This window comes from Diorhabda carinulata, chromosome 6 (assembly GCF_026250575.1).
Source record: "Diorhabda carinulata isolate Delta chromosome 6, icDioCari1.1, whole genome shotgun sequence".
NCBI lineage: Eukaryota > Metazoa > Arthropoda > Insecta > Coleoptera > Chrysomelidae > Diorhabda > Diorhabda carinulata.
In genome coordinates, this window is record NC_079465.1 from 26,191,976 (window position 1) to 26,216,372 (window position 24,397).

The 24,397-nt window shown below is 35.3% G+C and overlaps 2 protein-coding genes across 4 annotated transcripts; both read left to right on the forward strand.

The window, feature by feature from the left end:
• The first annotated feature begins 1,093 nt into the window (after nt 1–1,093).
• Nucleotides 1,094–11,402, forward strand: LOC130895416 (saccharopine dehydrogenase-like oxidoreductase). 3 transcript variants are annotated; one of them, XM_057802675.1, is made up of 7 exons: nt 1,094–2,205; nt 2,388–2,578; nt 4,599–4,835; nt 4,888–5,158; nt 6,605–6,842; nt 8,832–9,097; nt 11,225–11,402. In XM_057802675.1, the coding sequence occupies exons 2-7, from the start codon at nt 2,401–2,403 to the stop codon at nt 11,331–11,333; spliced, it is 1,299 nt and encodes a 432-aa protein (XP_057658658.1). In that variant the 5' UTR covers nt 1,094–2,205; nt 2,388–2,400; the 3' UTR covers nt 11,334–11,402. The 3 variants fall into 3 exon arrangements, with proteins under 3 accessions (XP_057658658.1, XP_057658660.1, XP_057658659.1); XM_057802677.1 differs by having other exon boundaries at nt 1,538–1,556; XM_057802676.1 differs by having other exon boundaries at nt 2,133–2,150.
• A 2,096-nt stretch (nt 11,403–13,498) lies between these two features.
• On the forward strand, nt 13,499–22,481 carry LOC130895640 (lipid droplet localized protein-like). Its single transcript, XM_057803068.1, has 7 exons — nt 13,499–13,667; nt 17,235–17,415; nt 19,028–19,264; nt 19,322–19,589; nt 20,110–20,347; nt 20,405–20,673; nt 22,203–22,481. The coding sequence occupies exons 2-7, from the start codon at nt 17,238–17,240 to the stop codon at nt 22,306–22,308; spliced, it is 1,296 nt and encodes a 431-aa protein (XP_057659051.1). The 5' UTR covers nt 13,499–13,667; nt 17,235–17,237; the 3' UTR covers nt 22,309–22,481.
• The last annotated feature ends 1,916 nt before the right edge of the window (nt 22,482–24,397 follow it).

Genomic DNA, 24,397 nt, shown 5'->3' on the forward strand with positions numbered 1-24,397 from the left:
TTTATTACAAAAGAGAGAATAAACGTAGACGAATTTGAATAATTATTCGCATTGATCTCTTCAACACATCAAAATTATTATAAAAATGTATGATATTCAAACACTTGGATGCTTCGAAGATTCACGGTATCACCACAGATTCTCCTTTAAAGACCACATAATAAACTAAACAAAATTTTTTGGAAACCCAGTATAGTATATATTAAATAAGGAAATATTTCGTAAAGCGTAAATTATTAGTACAACAATCACAATTCACCATAAACTATAGAAAATTTTAAATACACTATCACTAAACTTGAAATGTTTTCAACCATGTATTAGTTATACCACGCACTACAAACAAATTATTATTTTGAATTTGTGATAACTTACATAATTCGCTACTGATGTTACGCTACTGATGTTACGCTACTGATGATATTTCAAACATAAAATCAACAACATGGCGCTGGTTGACGTATTCGCGGATACGATTGCAACTTCAAGTGACTTCTCTAATAAAACGAATTCTATGGTGGGCAACTAGCAGTACACTCAACGTTAGTTAGGCAACTTACCATATTTTCACAATATACTTGTAGAACGCTTTTATTCAGTCTAACAGGTATAATTGGTTGCCTACCTAACTAACATTAAAACTACTGTAATTCGAGATTTTTAATATTGATAATTAATTAATATAAATTTATTCTAATTGACATATTAATTCATTAGTATTAGTTGTATGGAAATGAATTTGTTTTGTTATATTCGTTTAAAGACTTCAAATAAACTGATTAAAAAAATAAGGTGAATAGTAATTGCAATTATAATTTTTTTTTGGAATTACGACCTTGATTATACAAAATACTAATAATAACACAGATGCTAAATCCTCTTTGATATATTTGTTCACAGTTACATTATATTTATGTCGTGTATTTCCGAACGGTTCAGGTATATAATTAGTTGTGGACGTGTATAAAATATAATCTGTTTTAAAAAATAAGAATAAAACGAAAATTTTATTTAGAACCTAGTGCACGTTATTATTGATTTCTGTCAACTGTCAAATAATTTCACTACCGCGTTCCCTAGTTGGATTTGAGGAAGGAAAAAATAGTCAAAGAATTGAAATGATTACCAGTGCGTATATACTTCCATGTAGATGAGTACCAATGGCGACGTTGGTGCACGAAAAATCGAATAGATAAGTTTCAAAACTTGTGAGATGGAATTGTAGACTTGTATAAATTGTGAGATTGTAAATAAAAATTTTTCAGGTTAGGTTAGGTTCGTTGTAGGTGTCGTTTCAAACTCTCTGGACTTTTCAATTATACCCTATTCATTCGATGTTTTGTTTCAATATCTTTTTTTGTTACAATAAAGATCTTACTATACAAAAGTCGTCCACCAGCAACCGTCTTCCGTTTCCTTATGCTCACATTATATTTTGAGTCTTCACCCCCTAACCCAACATTCAGACTCAACCCCATTCACTTCCGTCAACGGCGTGATACGCAAGTCTTACCAGACTCCTGGTGTGTTGTTTGTCCGATATTTCATGACAGGAAGTATGTACCGATCTTGGGTTCTTTGCATTTAATTCCTATATAGCTGTAAATGTGCCGAAACGGAAAACAGTGTGGAAATTTGGTCTAAAATGTTAACCTAACCTAACCGGAGGGTTAGGTTAGGTTAGGATCCCTTCAGGTAGTTTTTTTCCTTTGAAAAATTCAAAAGGGTTGGGCGGGGATTATGTTAAAAGTTTACACCACTGAAATTATTGTTATTTTTCTTATTTTATTTACTATTAAAACCTTTTTACTCGTTGCTATTTTCATTATTTTATGGTATTTCGTGTATTTTAGTGTTATCATTAATATCATTCTTAAATTCAAAAATGTTTACCTTGACCTTATTTCTCACAATCTATTCATTTATCATCATAACTAATTATTATTAAATATACTGCATATTTCTATTATTTTTTTTAATTAATTGTTATATCAAGTACGCACCAATAGCAAGCTAGCTTCACATTTAATTATTTCAAATGATTTTTAACCGACCGATAAAAATGTAATTATCGAGGTCAATACATCGTCGAATCGACCGGAATACCTTGAACGTATGTTCTAAATTGTAAACAACTTTGTATTCTTACGGTAATTCGGTTGTTGATAAGTTTTAACGTCCATATCAACTTCAGATTGGGTTGAAGTGAGTACGATTCAATCAACAATATTTACTGATAAAAGTATTTAATTTTAGTTTTTTCTTAAAGTAACTGCTCGTTTTATACATATCAAAATTTGTAAATATAAATTGTTAATGTATCAACTCACAATAACAACCCAGTCGTTGGATTTTAATAAAAAAATATTTCAAAAAAATTCTTGCAGTTGTAATTAGAGAATGGAACTACCAAAATTGGATCTACTTTTATTTGGAGCAACTGGTACAAGTGGATTTTTCTGTATCCCTTATTTGTACAAATTAACCAAAGAAAATGGTAGAAATTTAACTTGGGGTGTATCTGGACGTTCAGAAAATAAATTGAGGGAAACTCTTAAAGAAACAGAAAAGAAAATGGGTGAGTTGTTATAATTATTTATATAAGCATAAGAGAAAATAGATTATAGTACTAAATAAGACAAAACGTAATTATATTGCATATAAAGTTGTAAAGAATTGAAAAAATTACAATTTAATCTATTTTTTTTTCATCTAATTTCATAATTTTATTGAATAAGTAATGACTAAAGTTAAATTTACGAGGTCCAGAAGTATCAGGCCTGATCTATACCGAGTGACGTCCATTGCTTGTTTCAGAGCTTCTTTAGATGTCTTATAATAAATGGAAGTTCAGTTCCAGCATGGACAGACACTCGATGAATCCGAATCATCATTTTGTCTTCTTTTTCTTCTCCTTCAACTCCAATCCTTGGTTCAGAATGACTAAATCTTTCTGGCAGAACACTACTTTAGTTTGGAAGTTGATGATGGGTTCATGGCTACCTGTTTAGGTGGACGATACAGCGTTGAATAGTGTGAAATACGAGGATGGTCCCAGAAGTACCAGGTCTCACTAGAGATGATAGTTAACGTTTTTAGTGAATTTGTAAACATGGAAAAAATTGGTCATTGTTATGTGATTCAATACTTTTATTTGAAAGACCAAAATCCAACCGATATGAAAGCTAAACTAGATTCTACTCTGGCTGAGACTGGTCCTTCGTTATCAATAGTAGAATATTGGGTAGAAGAGTTTAAACGAGGTCGTACGACCTACGAAGACCAGAAAGACTTTATCCAGTCTTTCAGAAAACGTCATCATAGTCAATTCCCTTGTAATATCCAGAATTTTGTAGTAACCACATCTCAAACGTTTCCAATTTGTTCTTTTTAGAATCTCTCTTGGTTCTTCACAGTTCTCTTTCTATTCCAGATCTTTTCTTTTTATGTAAAAAGCAAACACGAAAGGATAAACTCGAGTTGTGCTTGCTGTGTGAAGATGTCTGTGGATATTGATCTTGAACTTCTGTAGGTTGTAGTGCCTTGGTAGTCCCGATACTTTGACGATTTGGGCGTCTTCGGGCGAACTCGGTGCTCATGAGCCATGTCTTGCAAATACCGTCCTAGATGGGATTATGTTAAACAGCTCGGAAGAGCATTTGCCGTGGTCGTATCGGTAAAACAGAGTCAGATCAGCGAGTATTCTTCTAAGCTCCAAGCTGCCAACTCTGGATCGCCTATAAGTCGAACTGCTCTCTTCTATGTTGAGTCGAGCATCTTCAGAGTATGCTTGGGAGCCGAGCTCCAAATATGCGAGCAATACAGCAAATATGGACCTTTTAGAGAATTTGAAGCTGTTGCGAAATAAATAGATTTGTCGTCTTAAAAATGGCTCCAAGTTTTCGTGAAGCTGACACCCAACAAGCGAAGTTGTGGTGATTTCACGTCCAGAGAGGACCAAATCATGAGCTGCAGTGCAAAACTTCCTTGTAAAAACAGCTCTACTCAATCAGATTCCTTTCATCCCACTCCAGAATGTTTCCAAGATTGATCTATTGTTCTCTACGGATTTGGGTGTTTATTGGGGTTCTTCGTAAAGCGTCATCATACTAAATTTCATCTTTCCATATTGTCCAGATGATTATTTGCACTCAATATATTTAATAGCTTCTAGTTTGTCTTCTTTGGTTGTTCAAAGTTTGCTTTTTTTGTTTTGGCATAACAAACCATCAATTTTATAGTCGATTCAAGCAGCTGACACAAGGTCAAGTTTGTATTGACAATTTAGAGCGCTAGATGGATCTGTAAGGATGAATGGACAACAATTGTTGGCATTTCATCACTGTGCAGAAAAATTTTATCCACGCATTGTGATGTGTTTGTTTTTCATGTGAAAAGCAAGCAGTCGAATAATTCCAGTTGTACCTGCCGTATGGGGAAGCCTATGGATATTGATCTTGAAATTCTGTAGGTTGTAGTGTACGGGAAAGATGTGCTTTGGTAGCTATGGAAGGTTATTAATGGAAAATATGAATGGAAACTACCTTTAGAATTTGAAAAACTTGCACTACCAACGTTTTGTATTGCATCGTTTACAGGTATCGATTTATCCAATATTCCGATTGTAATAGCAGATGTATCAGATCGAGAATCGCTCAAAAAAATGGCCGAAAGAACCAGAGTTCTGATCAATTGTTGCGGACCATACGCAAAATACGGTTATCCCGTCGTAGAGGCTTGTATCGCAGCCGGAACTCATCACGTCGATATAACAGCCGAACCGGAATACATCGAAACAATGTATACAAAATATCACGCACCAGCTCAAGAAAAAGGTATAATCGAGATTCCTATAGATTTATTCTCATAAATAACCTCGTATTTCAGGAGTATATATAGTAATGTGTTGTGGAGTAGATACTATACCATCTGATTTGGGTTTGGTTTATCTCGAGCAGCAATTCGATGGGGTACTTAATTCGGTAGTGACTTATTTCGAAGGTTGGTACGAAGATGTCGGACCAGGACCTATTATCGGTTGTGGTACTTGGAATAGTCTTGTTCACGCATTATACCACGGTACAAGATATAGTCGGTTAAAGAAAAGGATGTTCCCCGAACCTAAACCGGCTACATTCCTACCGGAGCTGAAAGTTAAGTAAGTTATAAAATAATCCAAATAACTGTTCAAGACTTTGCTTTATTCACTATACATTTCATAGCTATTAATCTTCCTATGGATCTTGTATCAATACTTCTGCAGAACATTATTAAAGAGAAAAACTTAGAAATTATCTTTCAGATTAGATGTACTGACATCTTAAGAAGAGCTGGAATACAAAGAAAGCTTTGAGAACCAAAGAGGACAAACTGGAAACTATTAAGTTGGGTTCAGTGCAACTAATCATCTGGATACTTTGGAAAGATGAAATTTAGTAAAATGACGAAGAACTTTACGAAGAACCCCAATAAACATCCAAATCTATAGGCAACAACAAACCAATACCGATCTTGAAAACACAAAGAATATTTGCACTGCAGCTCAGGATTTGGCCATCTGTGAACATAAAGTATCATCATCACCACAACTTCGCTTGTTGGGTGTTAGCTTCACGAAAACTTGGAGCCATTTTTAAGACGACAAATCTATTTATCCCGCAACAGCTTCAAATTCTCTAAAAGGTCCCATATTTGCTGTATTGCTCGCATATTTGGAGCTCATTTCCCAAGCATACTCTGAAGATGCTCGACTCAACATAGAAGAGAGCAGTTCGACTTATAGGCGATTTAGAGTTGGCAGCTTGGAGCTTAGAAGAATACTCGCTGATCTGACTCTGTTTTACCGATACGACCACGGCAAATGCTCTTCCGAGCTGTTTAACATAATCCCACCTAGGACGGTATTTGCAAGACATGGCTCATGAGCACCGAGTTCGCCTGAAGACGCCCAAATCGTCAAAGTATCGGGACTACCAAGGCACAACAACCTACATAAGTTCAAGATCAATATCCACAGGCATCTTCACACAGCAAGCACAACTCGAGTTTATCCTTTCGTGTTTGCTTTTTACATAAAAAGAAAAGAGCTGGAATAGAAAGGAAAATGTGAAGAACCAAGAGAGATTCTAAAGAGAACAAATTGGAAACGTTTGAGATGTGGTTACTACTAAATTCTGGATATTACGAGTGAATTGACTATGATGACGTTTTCCGAAAGGCTGGATAAAGTCTTGAAGAACCGGGGTAAACCTTGAAGAGAACAAACTAGAAGGTGGTTAGTGCAGATAATATTCTGGATACTATAGGATGATGGGGTTGAGTGCAATTTTGAAGATAGTAAACTATGAGAAAGGTAGAAAGAGGATAAGGAAACTGAAATGTAAATTAACCAGTCACGATATCAGACAAAAGTATAAATGATGCAACAAAATATTCATAAATGGAGAAACGAAAGATGTAGAAAAAGATGGATGAATGTAAAAAAACAGGCAAGATTTAGATAATGACAAACAGAGGAATGTTGAGAAAGGTCTACCTACGTTCAAAGATGAAACTCTATGTGTTAATTAAACAAATAGAATTAGATATAATTCTACTTTTTCAGGTATACTTTGCACCGTAATCGAAAGATCGGCGGTTGGTCATTGTTTTACTTCACAGCCGATAAAGTGGTTATGAGGAAAACTCAAGAATATTTATACGAAAATGAAAATAAACGACCGGTTCAAATTGAAACTCTCTCTAACGATAAAAGTTTCCTTCGATTGATTGTCATATTTTTCGCTATTATAGTTTGGTTACTTTTCATTCCATTCCATTGCGGTAGAAATTTAATGATTAACGTAAGTCAAATTTTGCTTCACTTTAAAAAATATACGAGGTGTGATCAATAAATACAAATTATCATAAAATGGTAACTTTTAAGTGTTTACAATTGGTAAAAGAAATGTTTGGAAATGTTTTATTTCAAGACGAAGAATGATGAGGATATTCTTTGAAGACAACAACACATGAAAAAGTGTAAAAACTTGTTCATTAAAACAGACAATTGACTACTAAGAAACTAAGATTGCCCCAATAATATGATAAAGCTAGTTTCTGCTCACTGAAAGTCTTCCCGTTTATCCACATCCACCGTATTAACCAGGCTTAGCACCATGATAATTCCACAAAAGAGTAAAGAGGAACCTTTCCCCTGTAACCTTTGGACCTTGACGTAGGTGAAGGGACCCAGCGGCCGCTAGCATGCGGGAAATCTGCCGATCCAAGGACTCTTAGCAAACAAAGACCACGGAACCACCTACCTCCAAAGCATCGATTTCGATCGAAGTCATAGCTCTGACCGGTGCTTTTGACAAGGCACGGAATAAACAAAGAAGAAGGACGGTTAAGGCTGTCGTGATAGCTCAGTGCTTAACGTTCCCAGGTCCAAAAGTCGCCTCGATCTACAACCCTCCTCCACCCAGAGCTTCCAACCCATAGGTCCATGTAAGAACTTCATCGAACAATGAGTTGGCTCCAAAAGTCGCAAAGCTGCGCCCGCAGTAGGTACGCGAAATCGATCAGCTGCTGGATTTTATTGACACGGTGACTGGAGGTCTTCATCCGGAAAAAAAAACAAACTCACCGCACTTTCTTCCTTTTCGACTGGTTAGCTATCAAATCCGAATTCGTCAAAAAGTTTCGGTTTCTCACAGAAGGTCGGCCTTTTGTAATTTCAAGTGGAGCAAGACAAGCCTATGTGATTAACGACCTTTGGTCGCCCATACTATGAACTATGAAAGGGATATCTTCCCGAAGATGTAGGGGTGTTGAGATGTTCTCGAAGTCTGCGGTACTTAACAGTGATTATTAGATGAGGCTTGATAAGTCTTTTGTAGCATATAAAATATTTGGGAGGAAAGTCTAGGGAAAGATTAAATCCAGTTCAGTATGATCTTGTTTATATACTATTCTATTAATTGTGTGCATCCCCTAATCATCATCAGAAGTTACAGACTGTAAGGGACGATATATAATGGTCGGAAACATTGTAAACAGTCCGGAGACTTGCTGGCGTAGATAATTTTAAAAGCAAAGAACGTCTTAGGACGGAACTCTTTCAGTATAATAATTATGTAACTTTTCCTTGGTTTTTTTTATTTGAGCATTAAACTCCTAATTTAACAATCAGATTTATATAAAATTTTGATAGTTGAATTGTAAAAAGTGACGTAAATTACCAATATTATAACCGTGTCAATTTTTGAAAAGTTTCTCTTCGTTCAATCGCCATCGTTATTATGACAGATTGAAGATTAGAAAAAACTTTCATATCTACCTGATTTAGAATCATGATAACAAACTAATTTGACATTTTCGAGGTCTCAAAATCCATTTATCGAGATTCTAGATGCCTGAAATCAGTACGATTTTGTCAATAATTGATTAGGTTTGGTTAAATTCGGAAATTCCTTTTGATCATTAAAACATATCGCTTTTCATAGAAAAATATGTTTTTCTCGGCCGATTAAGATTACTTAACCTAACCTAACCTAAAAAATGGTTGCGTTTCTCGGTCTGGTTGAATAAAAACGTAAAAACCTATCACATATATCGTAAAAATAGGTTTTAAAGTAATAAAAACGGAAATACTAGTGTCCGCTATCTGAAAACGCTAAACTAACGTGTTTTATGATGATTTTAAACCGGGTACATACTGACGTGTCGTCCGAGTGTGGTTTTTATCTTTGAATAAGAGATTTGTTGATTGCTCCTCGTATATACATCACGGTCCCTCGTACATCGCGCTCGTAATATATTTCTGTTTATTGTATTTATTATTATTTCAGTATCCAGCAATTTTCACTTTCGGGTTGTTTAGGAAAGGGCAGTTTCCATCAGAACGGGCGTTACAAAATACTTTTTATCGAGTAACTTTTTATGGAGAAGGGTGGAAAGAAAAATTACCGAATAAAAATGATCAATACGATAAACCGCCGAATAAAAATATATTGGCGTCGTTTACAGCACGAAATCCAGCCTACGGAGTTACTTGTTTGGGAATTGTAGGTTCAGCAATTGCCATTCTAACAGAAAAAGACAAATTACCATCGAAGTAAGATTTCAACATTATTTTTCTCAATTTTCCATAATGATCCACTTTACTATTTGTTATTTGCAAATTATACTATTTAACATACAAAAATCTGCTCGAAATTATAATATATTGATAGGATTTCAATGTTTCGGAAGCCTCATTCATGAAGAACGTGTTAAGGCGTACTAGAAAGAAGTTATCTTCGTCTTGAGGCGTTCTATAAAGCCGCTGTCTTCTTCTTAACGTCTTAAGGCGTTCTATGAAGCAATTTGTCTTCTTCTTAACTTCTTAAGGCATTCTAGAAAGCAGTTGTCTTCTTCTTAACATCTTAAGGCGTTCTAGAAAGCAGTTGTCTTCTTCTTAACATCTTAAGGCGTTCTATAAAGCAGTTGTCTTCTTCTTAACTTCTTAAGGTGTTCTATAAAGCAGTTGTCTTCTTCTTAACGTCTTAAGATGTTCTAGAAAGCAGTGGTCTTCTTCTTAACTTCTTAAGGCATTCTAGAAAGCAGTTGTTTTCTTCTTAACGTCTTAAGGCGTTCTATAAAGCAGTTGTCTTCTTCTTAACATCTTAAGGCGTTCTATAAAGCAGTTGTCTTCTTCTAAACGTCTTATGGCAGACTATAGAGCAGTTGTCTTCTTCTTAAGGTCTTAAGGCATTCTATAAAGCAGTTGTCTTCTTCTTAACATCTTAAGGCGTTCTAGAAAGCAGTTGTTTTCTTCTTAACGTCTTAAGGCGTTCTATAAAGCAGTTGTCTTCTTCTTAACATCTTAAGGCGTTCTATAAAGCAGTTGTCTTCTTCTTAACTTCTTAAGGTGTTCTATAAAGCAGTTGTCTTCTTCTTAACGTCTTAAGATGTTCTAGAAAGCAGTGGTCTTCTTCTTAACTTCTTAAGGCATTCTAGAAAGCAGTTGTTTTCTTCTTAACGTCTTAAGGCGTTCTATAAAGCAGTTGTCTTCTTCTTAACATCTTAAGGCGTTCTATAAAGCAGTTGTCTTCTTCTAAACGTCTTATGGCAGACTATAGAGCAGTTGTCTTCTTCTTAAGGTCTTAAGGCATTCTATAAAGCAGTTGTCTTCTTCTTAACTTCTTAAGGTGTTCTATAAAGCAGTTGTCTTCTTCTTAACGTCTTAAGATGTTCTAGAAAGCAGTGGTCTTCTTCTTCTCCTTTATTAAAGACATTGTTGCTTATTGTATGGAATGTTCGGAAACTAACCCGGATCACGTTCATTGTTGTTCGGAAAATGATTTAGTTAATCGGCTTGTAGTCATTATGTTTTGATTGTTTCTACCCTACTTTTTATATTGTCATTTTTGGGTTTAGGTTAATTTTTTCGGACCAAAGCACCCCTTAAATGGCTGTCTACTATTAATTATCGTGAGCAGCGTCATTGATAGATTAAAAATAGTTTATTCATTTCAAACTTTGGTGCGGTCCATAGGCTTGAAACTGAACTTTACTCACAGTCCAGGGCGATCTTCGCACGCCGCATTTTATTTAAAATCTTCTCCACGACTCAAGGGACCATATTTGAATGTTTTACAGCTTGGTTGAACTGTTCTGAGTCGTTGAAATATTACCCTAAACTTGGTCCATTTGATTTTTTTCCATTTTTGTTTTCTTAATCATAACTCGAATATTTTATTAAAATATTCAGTTAGTGTCCCTTGTACCTACTTGATAAATTTTGTTTCTAGGGGTATAAAAAAATGACATATTTAAAAAAACGAAATTTTAATTAGAAAATATCACAAAAATTGTTGTTACTATCACAATTATTTATATTTTTTCATAAAATACAATACCGCAGTTTTCCAAAATGATCTCTGCAACAATAATCACTTTGGATTTCTGAAAATTTTTCGTGCCCAGGGAAAAGTTTATCAATTTTGGTTGGGGTTGAATGTGTTAAATTGAAAGTGACGTTCGGAAACTGTGATCTAGATGTCGTTAATCAGCTGATAGGTGATTTACCTGAACTCGACTTATAACTGAAAAGTCCTAGAATGTATTTAACAATCTAGATTGTTATTTATTAAATTAAAGGTTATTTTTCTTCTTCTCTCGTCCTTTTCCTATACGATTATGCACCTACCAAATATTTTCAAGTATTTTCGTGAGAGTGCATGGTATTTTTATATTTTAGGGGAGGAGTATATTCCACCGGATCTGCCTTTGGGAAAACTTCTTTGATGAAAACTCTCGTCGATCACAAAACATTGGAATTTGAGATTCTAAAATCGAATGATTTATGATTTTTTCAATTATATTTGTTTTAAAATATAAAAGAAAATTTTGGAAAATAAAAGTTGAAATACTCCTCATTGGTGTATTTTATTATTCGTATTTATTTAAATATTTTACTCTACACTTAACTAATTTATATAATTCACTTATATACTTTATTCAAATTCTTCTATTTACGTCTGATCACTATGAATATTTATTATGAACTAAAATAAACTGCGCTACACAAAAGAGTTCAAAAGAAATAATGACAATAAACCGCCTGCTATGATAAAAACCAAACAACAAACGAGTTCCGGGTATTTCCAAAATACATCAAAGTCGCTACGCTTTCGCCGAATTTTGGATTTCTGCTACATCCAGGCGACGCCGGCTCCAGGGCGAAGACGAGTTCAATATGAATACTCTGTAGTATGCGTTTTGAACTAATTTCCAATTGAAGTACCTCCAAAACAAGTAATTTAAACGCTTTTTTGAGTGTAGAAGAACGTTGACCTCGCGATTTATTCAATAATTCGATGTTTTGACTGTTCAAAAACGTTTTTGTTTGAACTGTATGAGAACCTACTACATTTACCTTCTTAAGGTCTTCTTCCACCGCTTTACTCCACCGATTTTTTGGTCTACATCTTTTCCTCTTGCCTTCTGGTATCTTCCATGCAACTTGTTTCAAGAGTCTGTCTTCGTCCGTAATATTTTTGTCTTTATAAACGTGCCTCATTCAAAATTGTATAAATTTCATGGTTTGTACTTTGATTTTCCTTTAATATTTCTTTATAGCCTTCTTCCTTCAAAACCCCTTTAACGTTTACCAGGGTTCCTTCCTGGTAAACACCCTTCCTCCAAAACATATCTAACCATCACCAGGACTCCGCAGTGTTTTACAGTCTTTTCTTAGACCCAAAAATCTCTAACTTTGACTTATCCTTATAATAAAACTCGTTCTCACTCTTCAAGTGTCCAATTTTCTTACTCTTTAGCCCACTACAACCTGTCAATTTTATTTTGAGGTCTTCAAAAAATTTCTTTACTGCTACCCTTCTAAAAAAAACCAGCTTCTCTCCATTTCATCTCTGCTGCTATCTCAGCAGTACCAAGATGGTCCCAGAAGTACCTGGCCTGACTTAGAGATGGTGGTAGTTGCTTGAAAAATACCACTAGATTAGAAAGTATACACTCTATGGAGCATACGTTTCAAGATTGAAGACTCCACGTTATTTAATATTTAGCTGAGCTAAATTCTTCTTTTTGTGAGACTGGTCCTTCGTTATTAACAGTAAAATATTGGTTAGCAGATTTTAAACGAGGCCGTAAAACCTGCGAAAACCAGCATCGTTGTTGTCGATTAAATGAGGTGAAGAACCCAGAAATATTGAAGAAAATCCACAAAGCGGAACTGGATAATCGTCGCCTGAAAGTGCGTGAACTAGCAGACATAGTGGGCATTTCAAAAAGTGCGGTACATCACATATTAACTGAAAATTTCAGCATGAGAAAGCTGGGGGCCGCGTTTGCACGTTAGGTTCGTTGGGGGTGGGTGGAGCTGAACATTCCTTATGACAATAGACATAAGGGGGAAGGGTGAAATTAACTTTTTTTTACGTAAGGTCATTGACTACATACATATGGTATTTTCCGTTTAGAAGATATCTTCAAACCTGACGCTTCCTTACATCGGAGTAGGGAATATCCCATATTTCCAAATAAATGAATTAATGTTTGAATTGCCACCTTATTCGCCAGATTTAGCCTCCTCTGATTATTTTTTGTTCCGAGACTTGTAAAAATGGCTCGGTGGTCAAAGATTGGTGAATCACAAATTGGTGAAAATATAAAGATAAATTTCGTTACTTCTAAATTGGAATTTACAGTTTACTTTGAGTCACTGAAGACGATAACTTGATTATCGAAACGCGCGTCAGATAGTGTGATTGTAAGTGTTAGTGTAGTTCGTTTTTTCATTCTTCTAAGCCTTCTCTCGATGATTACTACATCACTAATCACCACAATGCACTTAGCCTGAATGGACACGGAAAAAAATGGAACATGCCAAAATTGTGTATGTGTGACAAGGTTTCCGGGGCCGCATACGTATGATAACGGCCTTATGGGGCGGGCAATAACTTTTGACCGGTAGTGTATATAAGGAAATTTATACTATCGATTTAATAAGCAAATTCATGCGACCTTGATACTTGTTTTTGATGGACGATTGTTGATATTTACAGTAAATATGGTATGCGTTTCGAATTTACACCATTCTAAAAATCTAGATAGATAGATATTGATTAAAAAAAGTGGTGGTACCGAATTTTGCTGAAAATAGAGTTAAATACGTTTCAGTAAGTACCTATTAATATACATTTCATTGTTACCAAAAGTGAATATCAATTTTGTTGTTAAATAAATTAAGTGATTAAAAGACATTGTTTCTAAATCGACTCCATCGATAGAAAAAGTATAAATGAATAAGAAAAACATTACATAGGTGTCAGGTGTGGGGTATTACAAATAAATAGTGACATAAACATGGCTAAGAAACTTGGTGACCTGAATGTGACGGAACTGAAAGCCGAACTGAACTGGTAAGTGACGGATTCGATCCAGAATCTTACCTCTCTTCAAAGAGGAGTCTTCCACATGAATCTCGACAATTTCTGAAATAAAAAACGATATTTCCACCATAAAACACGATATTTCGACCACGAAGATGGCTAAGAAACTTGGTGACCTGAATGTGACGAAACTGAAAGCCGAACTGAACTGGTAGGTGACAGATTTGATCCAGAAGCTTATCTCTCTTCAAAGTGGAGTCTTCCACATGAATCTCGACAATTTCTGAAATAAAAAACGATATTTCCACCATAAAACACGATATTTCGACCACGAAGATGGCTAAGAAACTTGGTGACCTGAATGTGACGAAACTGAAAGCCGAACTGAACTGGTAGGTGACAGATTTGATCCAGAAGCTTATCTCTCTTCAAAGTGGAGTCTTCCACATGAATCTCGACAATTTCTGAAATAAAAAACGATATTTCCACCATAAAACACGATATTTCGACCACGAAGATGGCTAAGAAACTTGGTGACCTGAATGTGACGAAACTGAAAGCCGAACTGAACTGGTAAGTGACGGATTCGATCCAGAATCTTATCTCTCTTCAAAGTGGAGTCTTCCACATGAATCTCGACAATTTCTGAAATAAAAAACGATATTTCCCTCATGAAGGACGATATTTCGATCACGAAGATGGCTAAGAAACTTGGTGACCTGAATGTGACGAAACTGAAAGCCGAACTGAACTGGTAGGTGACAGATTTGATCCAGAAGCTTATCTCTCTTCAAAGTGGAGTCTTCCACATGAATCTCGACAATTTCTGAAATAAAAAACGATATTTCCACCATAAAACACGATATTTCGACCACGAAGATGGCTAAGAAACTTGGTGACCTGAATGTGACGAAACTGAAAGCCGAACTGAACTGGTAAGTGACGGATTCGATCCAGAATCTTATCTCTCTTCAAAGTGGAGTCTTCCACATGAATCTCGACAATTTCTGAAATAAAAAACGATATTTCCCTCATGAAGGACGATATTTCGATCACGAAGATGGCTAAGAAACTTGGTGACCTGAATGTGACGAAACTGAAAGCCGAACTGAACTGGTAGGTGACAGATTTGATCCAGAAGCTTATCTCTCTTCAAAGAGGAGTCTTCCACATGAATCTCGACAATTTCTGAAATAAAAAACGATATTACCACGTCGAAAATAGAATTTCACCGCTTGAATCTGATATGGAGAAGAAGATTACAACGATGAATAAGAAGCTACAATCGAATATCGAGAATAAAAAGGAAACGATGGAAAATCATATGAACGAGAAAATCTAGGAGTTTTAGGTAGATTTGAGAACAAAAGATACTCCAATAGATGAGGAGTAGACGTCTTGGATCAATTAGAAAAAGCTGCGAACTTAACTATCACAATGCGAGGAGAGGTCTTAGATGTACCCCAGACAATACCTCTTGAAGAAAATGATGACTTTGTACAGCTGAAGAAGAGGTTGGACAAACAAGCTCCAGTATTAATCGCAGATGAAAAATCAAAGACAGAAGCGCGACGAAACTCTTTAAGTTCGAGTTTGTGATCATTAACTTCAACTGGTTTTTTTATAACTAAATTTATTCAATTTTTTTTTTTAAATTGGAACGGAAAATCTTCAAAAGACAGCTGATGCTGGAATCGCGATGATATGTGGGATAAAAATCCTCCCCCTTGCTTCTCAACAAACAGTATAATGGAACCACCAAAAGTTATTACTTTCTTGGACTTTCTTTGGTTTATTTACTAAATCTTTCTATTTTTGATTCATTATTTTTGTCCCTTTTCCAGATTTCCTCGATATCTATCATTTTATGAACAATAAGCTCCCAATTTTTTGTATGGCTGCTCTACATTCTTCCTACCATCTTTGAAATGATTCTAAACTTTTGTCAAATCATTTTCTAACGTACTGGTCTGACCTTGATGATATTATATAATATTAAACAATTATTGAACAAGTTGTTTTGATAGAAATCAGAATACAGGTTTATTTGACCTTGAAATCATTATATGGAAATTTCTAAATATATAGTTATTCCCATCCGACCGGTTTCGTTCAACACGAACACAAAATTAAATAAAATTGCATTTAGATAGTACGTCATTCAGTTTTTTATTTTACGAGAATTGTCTGAAATGTTTCTTTTTCTGCAATCCTTTTTATTTTTCTATATAGTTTCCTTTGGAGACTAAATCTCACTCCTGTAAAAAATTTTGGCGCTAGGGAGTAGGAAAAAGTCGCTAGGGATCAGATTTTTTTTACAACCAAGCAATTCGAGTGATGCTTGCCATATGAAGATGCCTTTGGATATTGATCTTGAACTTCTGTAGGTTGTGGTGTTAGGGAAAAACGTGCTTTGGTAGCTGTTTCTACATGATTTCACTTCTCCAAAGAAATAACTCTCGATAAATTGAAATTCTTGGCGCCTCCAGGCAAACTCGATCTTTATGAGCTACGTCTACCTGTCGAGTAGGTCTTGCTAAAACTATTCTAGGGGGGATTTTGTTACACAGCTCGGAAGAGCATCTGTCGTGGTATTATCGGTGAAAGAAAATCAGGTCAGTGACCCTTCTTCTATGCTCTAAGCTATCCAGGTTTCTGGTTAACTCTGGGTCACCTATAAATTAAATTGCTCTCTTCTAAATTGAGTAGAGAAACCCAGCTCCAAATGTGCGAGCATTATTTCAAAGATGAATGACTCTGGGTCCTGTAGAGAACTAGAAGCTATTGCTGCATATATAGTTTTTTGTTCTTAAAGAGGGCTACAAGTGTTTGTGGTTAAATCGGCCACTTTAATATGCCAGGACATATTGCTTCCAACCTCAACGATCAACAAGCCAATGTGCGGCGATGGTGATATATTTTGTCCAGATAGAACCAAATCCTGCGCTGCAGTACCAGTCTTCTTGGTAAGAATAGCAGCTGCATTAAACTCGGGTATTGATGGTGGTGATCTGTTGAACCTACGGATTTGGATGTTAGCCGAGTTGGGGGCGGTTGATAGATCGGTTTTGCAGTTTCGTCGAGAAGATCGTTGATGTACAGGAGTAAGTGACAAGATGGATCCCTGGGAAACTTTTTGAAGTGTGTCTATTCATAGCAAACTGGATGGATTGGTCTTTGAGAAAGCTACTAAACCAGTCGATAAGTGAAGACGACATGATTTATTTAGAACCCCATCTAATTTCTGAATGTTTTCATGATTAATAAACCAAATTAATTTCAGAATTTTCATCTAATCTCAGACAATAATAAAACGATTTATTTATAATGATAATTCGTTAGAGTTTCTTTTAGAAAATGAGCGAAGATCGTTTGGATTTTCTATTGCTGGGCGCAACTGGTGTAACTGGGATGTACTGCATTCCAGTTCTCCAAGAATTGTCAAAGGAAAATGGAAGAAACTTCACATGGGGCGTAGCTGGACGATCTGAGAAAAAGATAAAAGATGTTCTTGCTCAAGTGGGAGATAAAATTGGTAAGTGAAGTTTTAAATACACACAAAAAACGCATCAGGTTTCCTGAAAAACCTGGAAAAGACTTGGAATTGTATTTTTTGTCCTGGATTTCTAATATTAATCCTGCAACTTCGATTAGTCCATTGAAATGTTGAGATTACCAGTTTTTCTTACTGCAAAATCGATACTATAGAGCACAAACTATAAATACATTATTTTGCAACTCCTAGGGGTCATATGACGTTATCTACTTACTCTCGAAATGTTTGCATCAAGTCCTGGAAAACTCTGTATACCTTTCAGAATCTACTGCTCCCCTCCTCACTCGTCCCACATGAGGTCTATATCTCTCTTGTCTAAAACTCATACCAGACTAGAACTTTGCTAGGAATTTTGCTTTTTCTCTATATATTACATCATTATTGGATTTTTCTATATTGCCCCTATAAGAACCATCATTTAATTTGACTTCCAAATTGGCTAGTTTGCAGTATTTTTCATTTTCCATAACAATAATTTTCTCCCTTTAGTTAAATGTAGTTGATGACAGATCTTGGTATCTATTTGGGGTATATTGAGGACTCTTTTGCAGTTTTTTGACTTTTTTTGCTATCGCGGCTCTCAAAATTGTTCTTACAAGGCAGATATTGATAGAGGCATTTGGCATAAGACAATCAAAGGCACGTATAGATGGACCTTGCGCGTCTAACACCAAACAACTACTCCAATTGAATAGTCACGATTAGTGACTGGACATTTAACCGGACACGGTGTTCTAAGACTCTATTCCCACACCATGGGCGTTAAGGAGTATTCGGCTGATGCAGGGAGGAGGATGAAACTGCAGACCACGTCATTTGTAAGCGTCCAGCGGGTTAAAGACTTGGACAAGCCTCACAGCTTGCAAAATGACTTCAAAAGTTCCATTCAAAGCGTTTGATCGGTTTCTCGAAGGACATTGGCCTTTTGGTGCTAATTCTCACGATATGATATGGTATTCACGTGTTAATTTTCTTAATGAAACACCCACTCTATCTTTTGCTATCTCTACTAATAGTTCTGGTCATTTTTAAAAATACTTGAAGGGTTGAAGGGAGGTTTCAACATGGTATTCCTTCTTCACGTGTGAAATACTTTCGTTTTGAAAAATCCCGTAACGTTTTTTACACTCTTTCAATTCGTGGGATGAATCAATAAACACTATCTCTTACGTTCTTAATTTATCTACACTTAACTTATAATAATTTACTTATAAATATCACTTAAATAATTTCCGGGATTATTTTCACTGCAACTATTTATTTAAAATTAAAACAAACTGCGTTTACACACATCATTTATATATCTAAATAAAATTCTAGAAAAAAAAATAAATAAATAGACTTTCCTAGAAATTGCTTAGAAGAAATACTGTGAATAAACCGCTAGCTATAAAAAATTGTTTACATTCGAATATATATACGTTGCTTCACCAAATTGTGAAATTTCATTGTAGCTGGACAGGGCCGGCCTACAAACCAAACTTGTTCGTAGCAATACGAATTAAGTCAGACTTAGGGATCTGTCTAAGCAAATTATAATTGTTTCTTTGTATTTCCAAACTATTGAGATATACGTTATTAATGATTCCAGGGGTGGATTTATCTTTAACACCCATCGTATTAGCAGATGTGAACGATGACGAATCGCTGCTTAAGATGGCACGGAAAACAAAAATTTTAATCAACTTATGCGGACCATATAACACTTTAGGATTACCCGTGGTTGAAGCTTGCGTTATTGCTGGTACCCATCACTTGGATATAAGTGGCGAACCTGAATATATAAACTCACTTCCTGAAAAATTTAACAATATAGCTAAAGAGAAGGGTAATTTAACGAAAAATATGGGGTGAAATTATATTGTTAATCATATATTCGTTTCAGGATTGTATATAGTAAGTGCGTGCGGTTTGGATTGCTTACCAAGTGATTTGGGACTAACTTATTTAAACGAAAAATTCGATGGTACCTTGAATTCGGTGGTGGTACATGCTAATATGTGGTTTGAAAGTCGAGATGATGGTCCTATTATCAATTTCGGTACGTGGGAGAGCTTCGTCTACGCTGTTAAACATGGTTTACAGTTCAAAGAAATGAAAAAAGTGATCTGTCCAGAAAAAAAGTACAACTTTCGACCGGAATTGAAGGTTTGGTGAGTTTTTTTACTCAACTACAAGAGCTGTAGGGCATCAATTCGATGTTTTGATTGTTTAAAAACGTTTTGGAGAATGATTTGCCTTCCCTGATGTTTTTTGAACACTTCTAGCTTGATCTAATGGAACGGTGGCGTCATGTCCAGTTATTCTGATGAAACAGGCGACTATTTGCTTCGAAGTGTTCAACTTTTGTTGGATTTGGCTCGTCTTGAAAGACCCTTACAATCGATAGTTGTTAGTTTCAGATTCATATGCTTTGATCCATGATTCGTCGCCTGTTATGATCTTGCTTCAAATATTCATGCAATGTTGAATGTATGCGAGTGGAACTAAGGCCCCAATATGTCTCAATCTCGGGGTATTGAATGCAGAATACCAGCGAAGTTTAGGGGCTCAAGATGGTGTTTCATCATGAAAATTCGAAGCGAGTTGATCGGCACATTGCTGTTGTTTCAATCCATGTCGAAAGTCGTATTAAAATTTTCACCACAATACCAACAACTTTGATTTTTTCAGCCATTTACCCCGATATTCCAAAACCGTTAATGGTTGGACAATGTATTCAGTGGCATGTGATAAACTAGTGATGGAAGAAACTCAAAAGTTTTTGTACGAAAACGAAAATCGTCGACCGGTTCAAGTTGACATGTTGGTTCACGTCCAAACTTTTTGGAATTTTTTCATCTTGCAGCTCATCTTATTATTATGTATGATTTTAGCGCCGTTTCGATGCGGCAGATGGCTTCTACTTAATGTATGTATCAATTTGTTTTGTTAAATCCTCAAATTCGCAAAAACATCTTCGTTTCAGTACCCTCATATATTTACAGCGGGATATCTCAAGACGAAGGATAAAACGCCTTCAGAAGAAACTGTTGAAAACTGTTGGTATCAGAATACTTTTTACGGGGAAGGGTGGAAAGAAAAATTGACCGATAAGGATCAAGAATTTACCGTACCGCCGAATAAAAGTATTCTGGCGAGATTTAAAACTAGAAATCCGGCATATCGGTTCTCATCTTACGCTATAGTCGCAGCGGCGATCATGATTTCGAGCGAAAAGGAGAAACTACCCAAAAAGTAAGGTTAAGAAAAAGTTTATTCATTATTTTGATTTAGTTAAAGTAACCGAAAGAAAAAAAAATGTTGCATGTTTCTTAGTCAATCAGAAACTTAAACAAACGCGTCATCAGAAATACTGTTTGGAATTAATTAGATTATATCAATTGAATCTAGATGTTTGAAGGTCAATTTTGACCTACTGTGTACAAATTATTGAACCATAAGAATTTTTCCAATTGAATTTTTACATAGTAGTTCAATTGCACCCTCAAAATTGGAAAACAAATGTATCAAAAGTTCATTTGAACTACTGGTATTATTTTCTTAAGAGTTGAATAAATGAAAATGTCTTTTTTTATCAATTGTATGGATATTATTGTTGTATCAATAATTAAAATGGTAGTCATAGTAGCGCAATCTATGTGTAAATCACCGAAATAGTTTAGTTGGGAATATTGTAAACTGTACTGTCTCAAGACAATAAGTTTGTCTGTTATGTCATGTTGGTAAATAAAGTAGTCACGGAACATACCCAATAAGACGTCGACTTGCATCTGAATTCAGAGACACACATGCCAATCGTGGCGTTAGTGTAATAAAAATGTGTCAGTACTGTCAATGTCATTTGTCAAGATGAATAATCATTTGTTTTAATTTCCCAAACACTTTCCCGATGTGTCAACATCAAATTATCAAATTGTCTACTTTCATTTATGAAAATTACAGTCACGCCAAAGTTAATGACTGTGTAGTAAACCAAAAACATTCAACATCTAGCAAATTAACCTATAGAAGAGCCATTGAAGTTTCAAGTGAATTTTCAGACTGCATTATTAATTAGTAGTTTTGACAAACAAAAATCGGGTTTTTTGACTTTAGCTGGAACTAGTAAGTACAATTTAACACTTAGGGAAACGGCGATTCATCGGAATACAACTGTCAAAATATAAAAATTGAAAAACAGTTTGGAGAATAACAAAGAGCAATTAAAGACATTGAAGACGTTTCAAATTGGAACATGTTGTTGGAGAGATTATCTTTTAACGTACTTTGATACATTTTCCTTGGTTTGATTGAAAATATATATGAATATTATATTGTAAATAAACGTGTCCCAGTTCTAAGATCGAAACTGGATGAAAATTACACTTGAATGAACCACGAAAATAGATTAATTCTGCCATCGAGGGTACTGGCATCGAAAATCCCCCTTGTTATCTCCACTGAATACCAACTAAGTTTGCATTTCTTCTTATGGTATATTCTGTGAAAATATTCTTGTATAAACTCTTGAACAAGTAACGACGTTGTTTCTTTTCCCTCCTCAATACAACAGATCCAAGGTTAATTTGAACTACTACATATAAATAACTGAACCGTATATAGTTTGTTTATATAGTAGTTCAAATTTATCTTCAAACATCCATAACATTAATAAATTGTATTGAAAGATCGTTTGAACTACCGGCAATCTCATCGTCAAGGTTATAAAATGTCAATTTGACATATTAAATTCATAAACTGCACGTAAATTGTGTTTGTTACAGTGGCGGTGTATATTCACCAGGAGCTGCATTCAGTAAAACGTCATTAATGGAATATTTAATCACCAAATGTTGTAGTTTTGAAATAATGGAAGAAAAAGATTTATAATTATTTTATATTTATATAAGAAACAATCTAATAACATCACAATTTTCTTAGTACTCAAAAAAACTAATATAAAGATCAAATTTTATTATTCTGTAAACACTATTAACTTTTTTATTGTTAATATATAAGCGAATATTGTTTTTTTTTGTATAAAATTAAATATTGAGCTTCAAGTATCGTTTATTTATCTACCAACCATGACCCCATCCGTGTCCCCATCCATGTCCCCATCCGTGAGCGAAAACGGGACCGTGATGAACAGGAGCAGCCACAACTACACCATGAGCGACTGGAGTAGCAATAACAGGTGTGGCAACTACGGCGGTATGGACAGCTGGAACGGCAACTATAGCACCGTGATGTCCCCAACCACCTGGAGCTGGTGCGCAGGTAGCCGCCGCCACGAAGGCGAAGAGAACTAAGCACTGTAAAAAGTATTTTGCTTTATAAACGACAACTGGCACCACCGCCTAATCCACAATCTTGTAAAAGTAAAATATCGAATATAAAGATAAAACTAAGTTGGAATTTCCGAAACCAACACTTAGAATCAGTCTGATGCTCGTTTTGATTAGTTGTCGTCTTCTGAGACTGAAGGTAAATTAAAATCTTACCAACCAAGTTATCGTCTGCAGAAATCGAAAGTAAATAAACTTTTAATTTACTTTCAATTTCTGGGGATGATACTGTGGTTATAGAAAAACAGTGTAATTGTAAGTGTTGATGTGTTTTAGTAAAACTATAAAAACAGGAAGAAATCTAACGGCAAAGCTTTCGAAAAGAAGCAATCGCTTCTTTGGAGGCCAATTTTATTTCGGTTTTTAAGTTTCTGATAGTTGTTTGTCTGTAAATACTTCATGTTCACTTTTGAATTACTTGCAACCAGTTATGAGGCCGTAGAAGACGAGGTAAGAGGATAAGTCTTCTTCTTCTTGTGGTGCTTATTCGTAACGAATACTGGCGATCATCATGACAATCTTTATTCTATCAGCGGCAATGCTGAAAAGTTGTTTTTATTGAACCATGTTCTAAGGTTCTTAAACCAGTAAACTCGTGTTCTTCCAAGACGTCTTTTGCCTTGCACGATGGTGTTTGCGAGTAACAGGATCAAATCTAACGGCAAAATTCTTGTAAAGAAGCAATCGCTTCTTTGAACGACAGTTTTTTTTCGGTTTGTAGGTTTTTAAGGTCCTGATAGTTCTTTGTCTGTAAATACTTCATGTTCGCTTTCAAATTACTTGCAACCAGTTATGAAGCCGTAGAAGTTGATGTAAGAGGATAAGTCTTCTTCTTCTTGTGGTGCTTAGTCGTGACGAATACTGGCGATCATCATGACAATCTTTATTCTATCAGCGGCAATACTGAAGAGTTGTTTTTATTGAACCATGTTCTAAGGTTCTTAAACCAGGATACTAGTGTTCTTCCTAGACGTCTTTTGCCTTGCACGATGGTGTTTGCGAGCTTTTATGGCTATCATTACATCTCTCTTCTTATTCACTCCTTTTAGAAAGCTCAGGATGAAGGATGGTTCTAACTTCTCCTAGATATTCGTCTTCTATCATACGTTTCCAAGTATAGTGCTCAGGACTTCCTTAGTCTTGAAGAAAATGTGGATAAAAGTCTTATTCTATAAAATCGTCGATATGATTTCATGATTTCATTTAAAGGAAGATATAGACGAAAGCAATAAGCAAGCAATATGCCCCAACTTTCTAAATTCTAAATCTTCTATATTGTTTTCCAGCAGATTCCACAAATGCGTTCAGTTCTTCAAAGGATTTATCTTCTTACCTAGCTCATTCCAAAACGAACCTGTATCTCTTGATACTGGAGCTTAGAGCTCTAATGGCGTTGCATAATAAATCAAGTACCGGAAATCTGCCATTGCAATATGCCCCAACTTTCTAAATGTATTGGTTTTAATCTGATCTGTGATTGGTTTTTTTTTTGATTTTCGGTAGCTATGGAGTGTAGAGAAAAGGAAAACAATCTGTGTTTATGTAAATGATTTTTTAGTTCGGTATAATTCAAATTCATCTACAATTACTACATTCATACCATTTTTTTTACACCAGTATCATTCTGGAAG

Coding starts and splice junctions, on each gene's coding strand:
- LOC130895416 (XM_057802675.1), top strand. CDS start 2,401: ATGGAACTACCAAAATTGGATCTACTTTTATTTGGAGCAACTGGTACA. Junction 5,159..6,604: donor CTACCGGAGCTGAAAGTTAA/GTAAGTTATAAA, acceptor CTACTTTTTCAG/GTATACTTTGCACCGTAATC. Junction 6,843..8,831: donor GTAGAAATTTAATGATTAAC/GTAAGTCAAATT, acceptor TTATTATTTCAG/TATCCAGCAATTTTCACTTT.
- LOC130895640 (XM_057803068.1), top strand. CDS start 17,238: ATGAGCGAAGATCGTTTGGATTTTCTATTGCTGGGCGCAACTGGTGTA. Junction 19,590..20,109: donor CGACCGGAATTGAAGGTTTG/GTGAGTTTTTTT, acceptor TGATTTTTTCAG/CCATTTACCCCGATATTCCA. Junction 20,348..20,404: donor GCAGATGGCTTCTACTTAAT/GTATGTATCAAT, acceptor TCTTCGTTTCAG/TACCCTCATATATTTACAGC.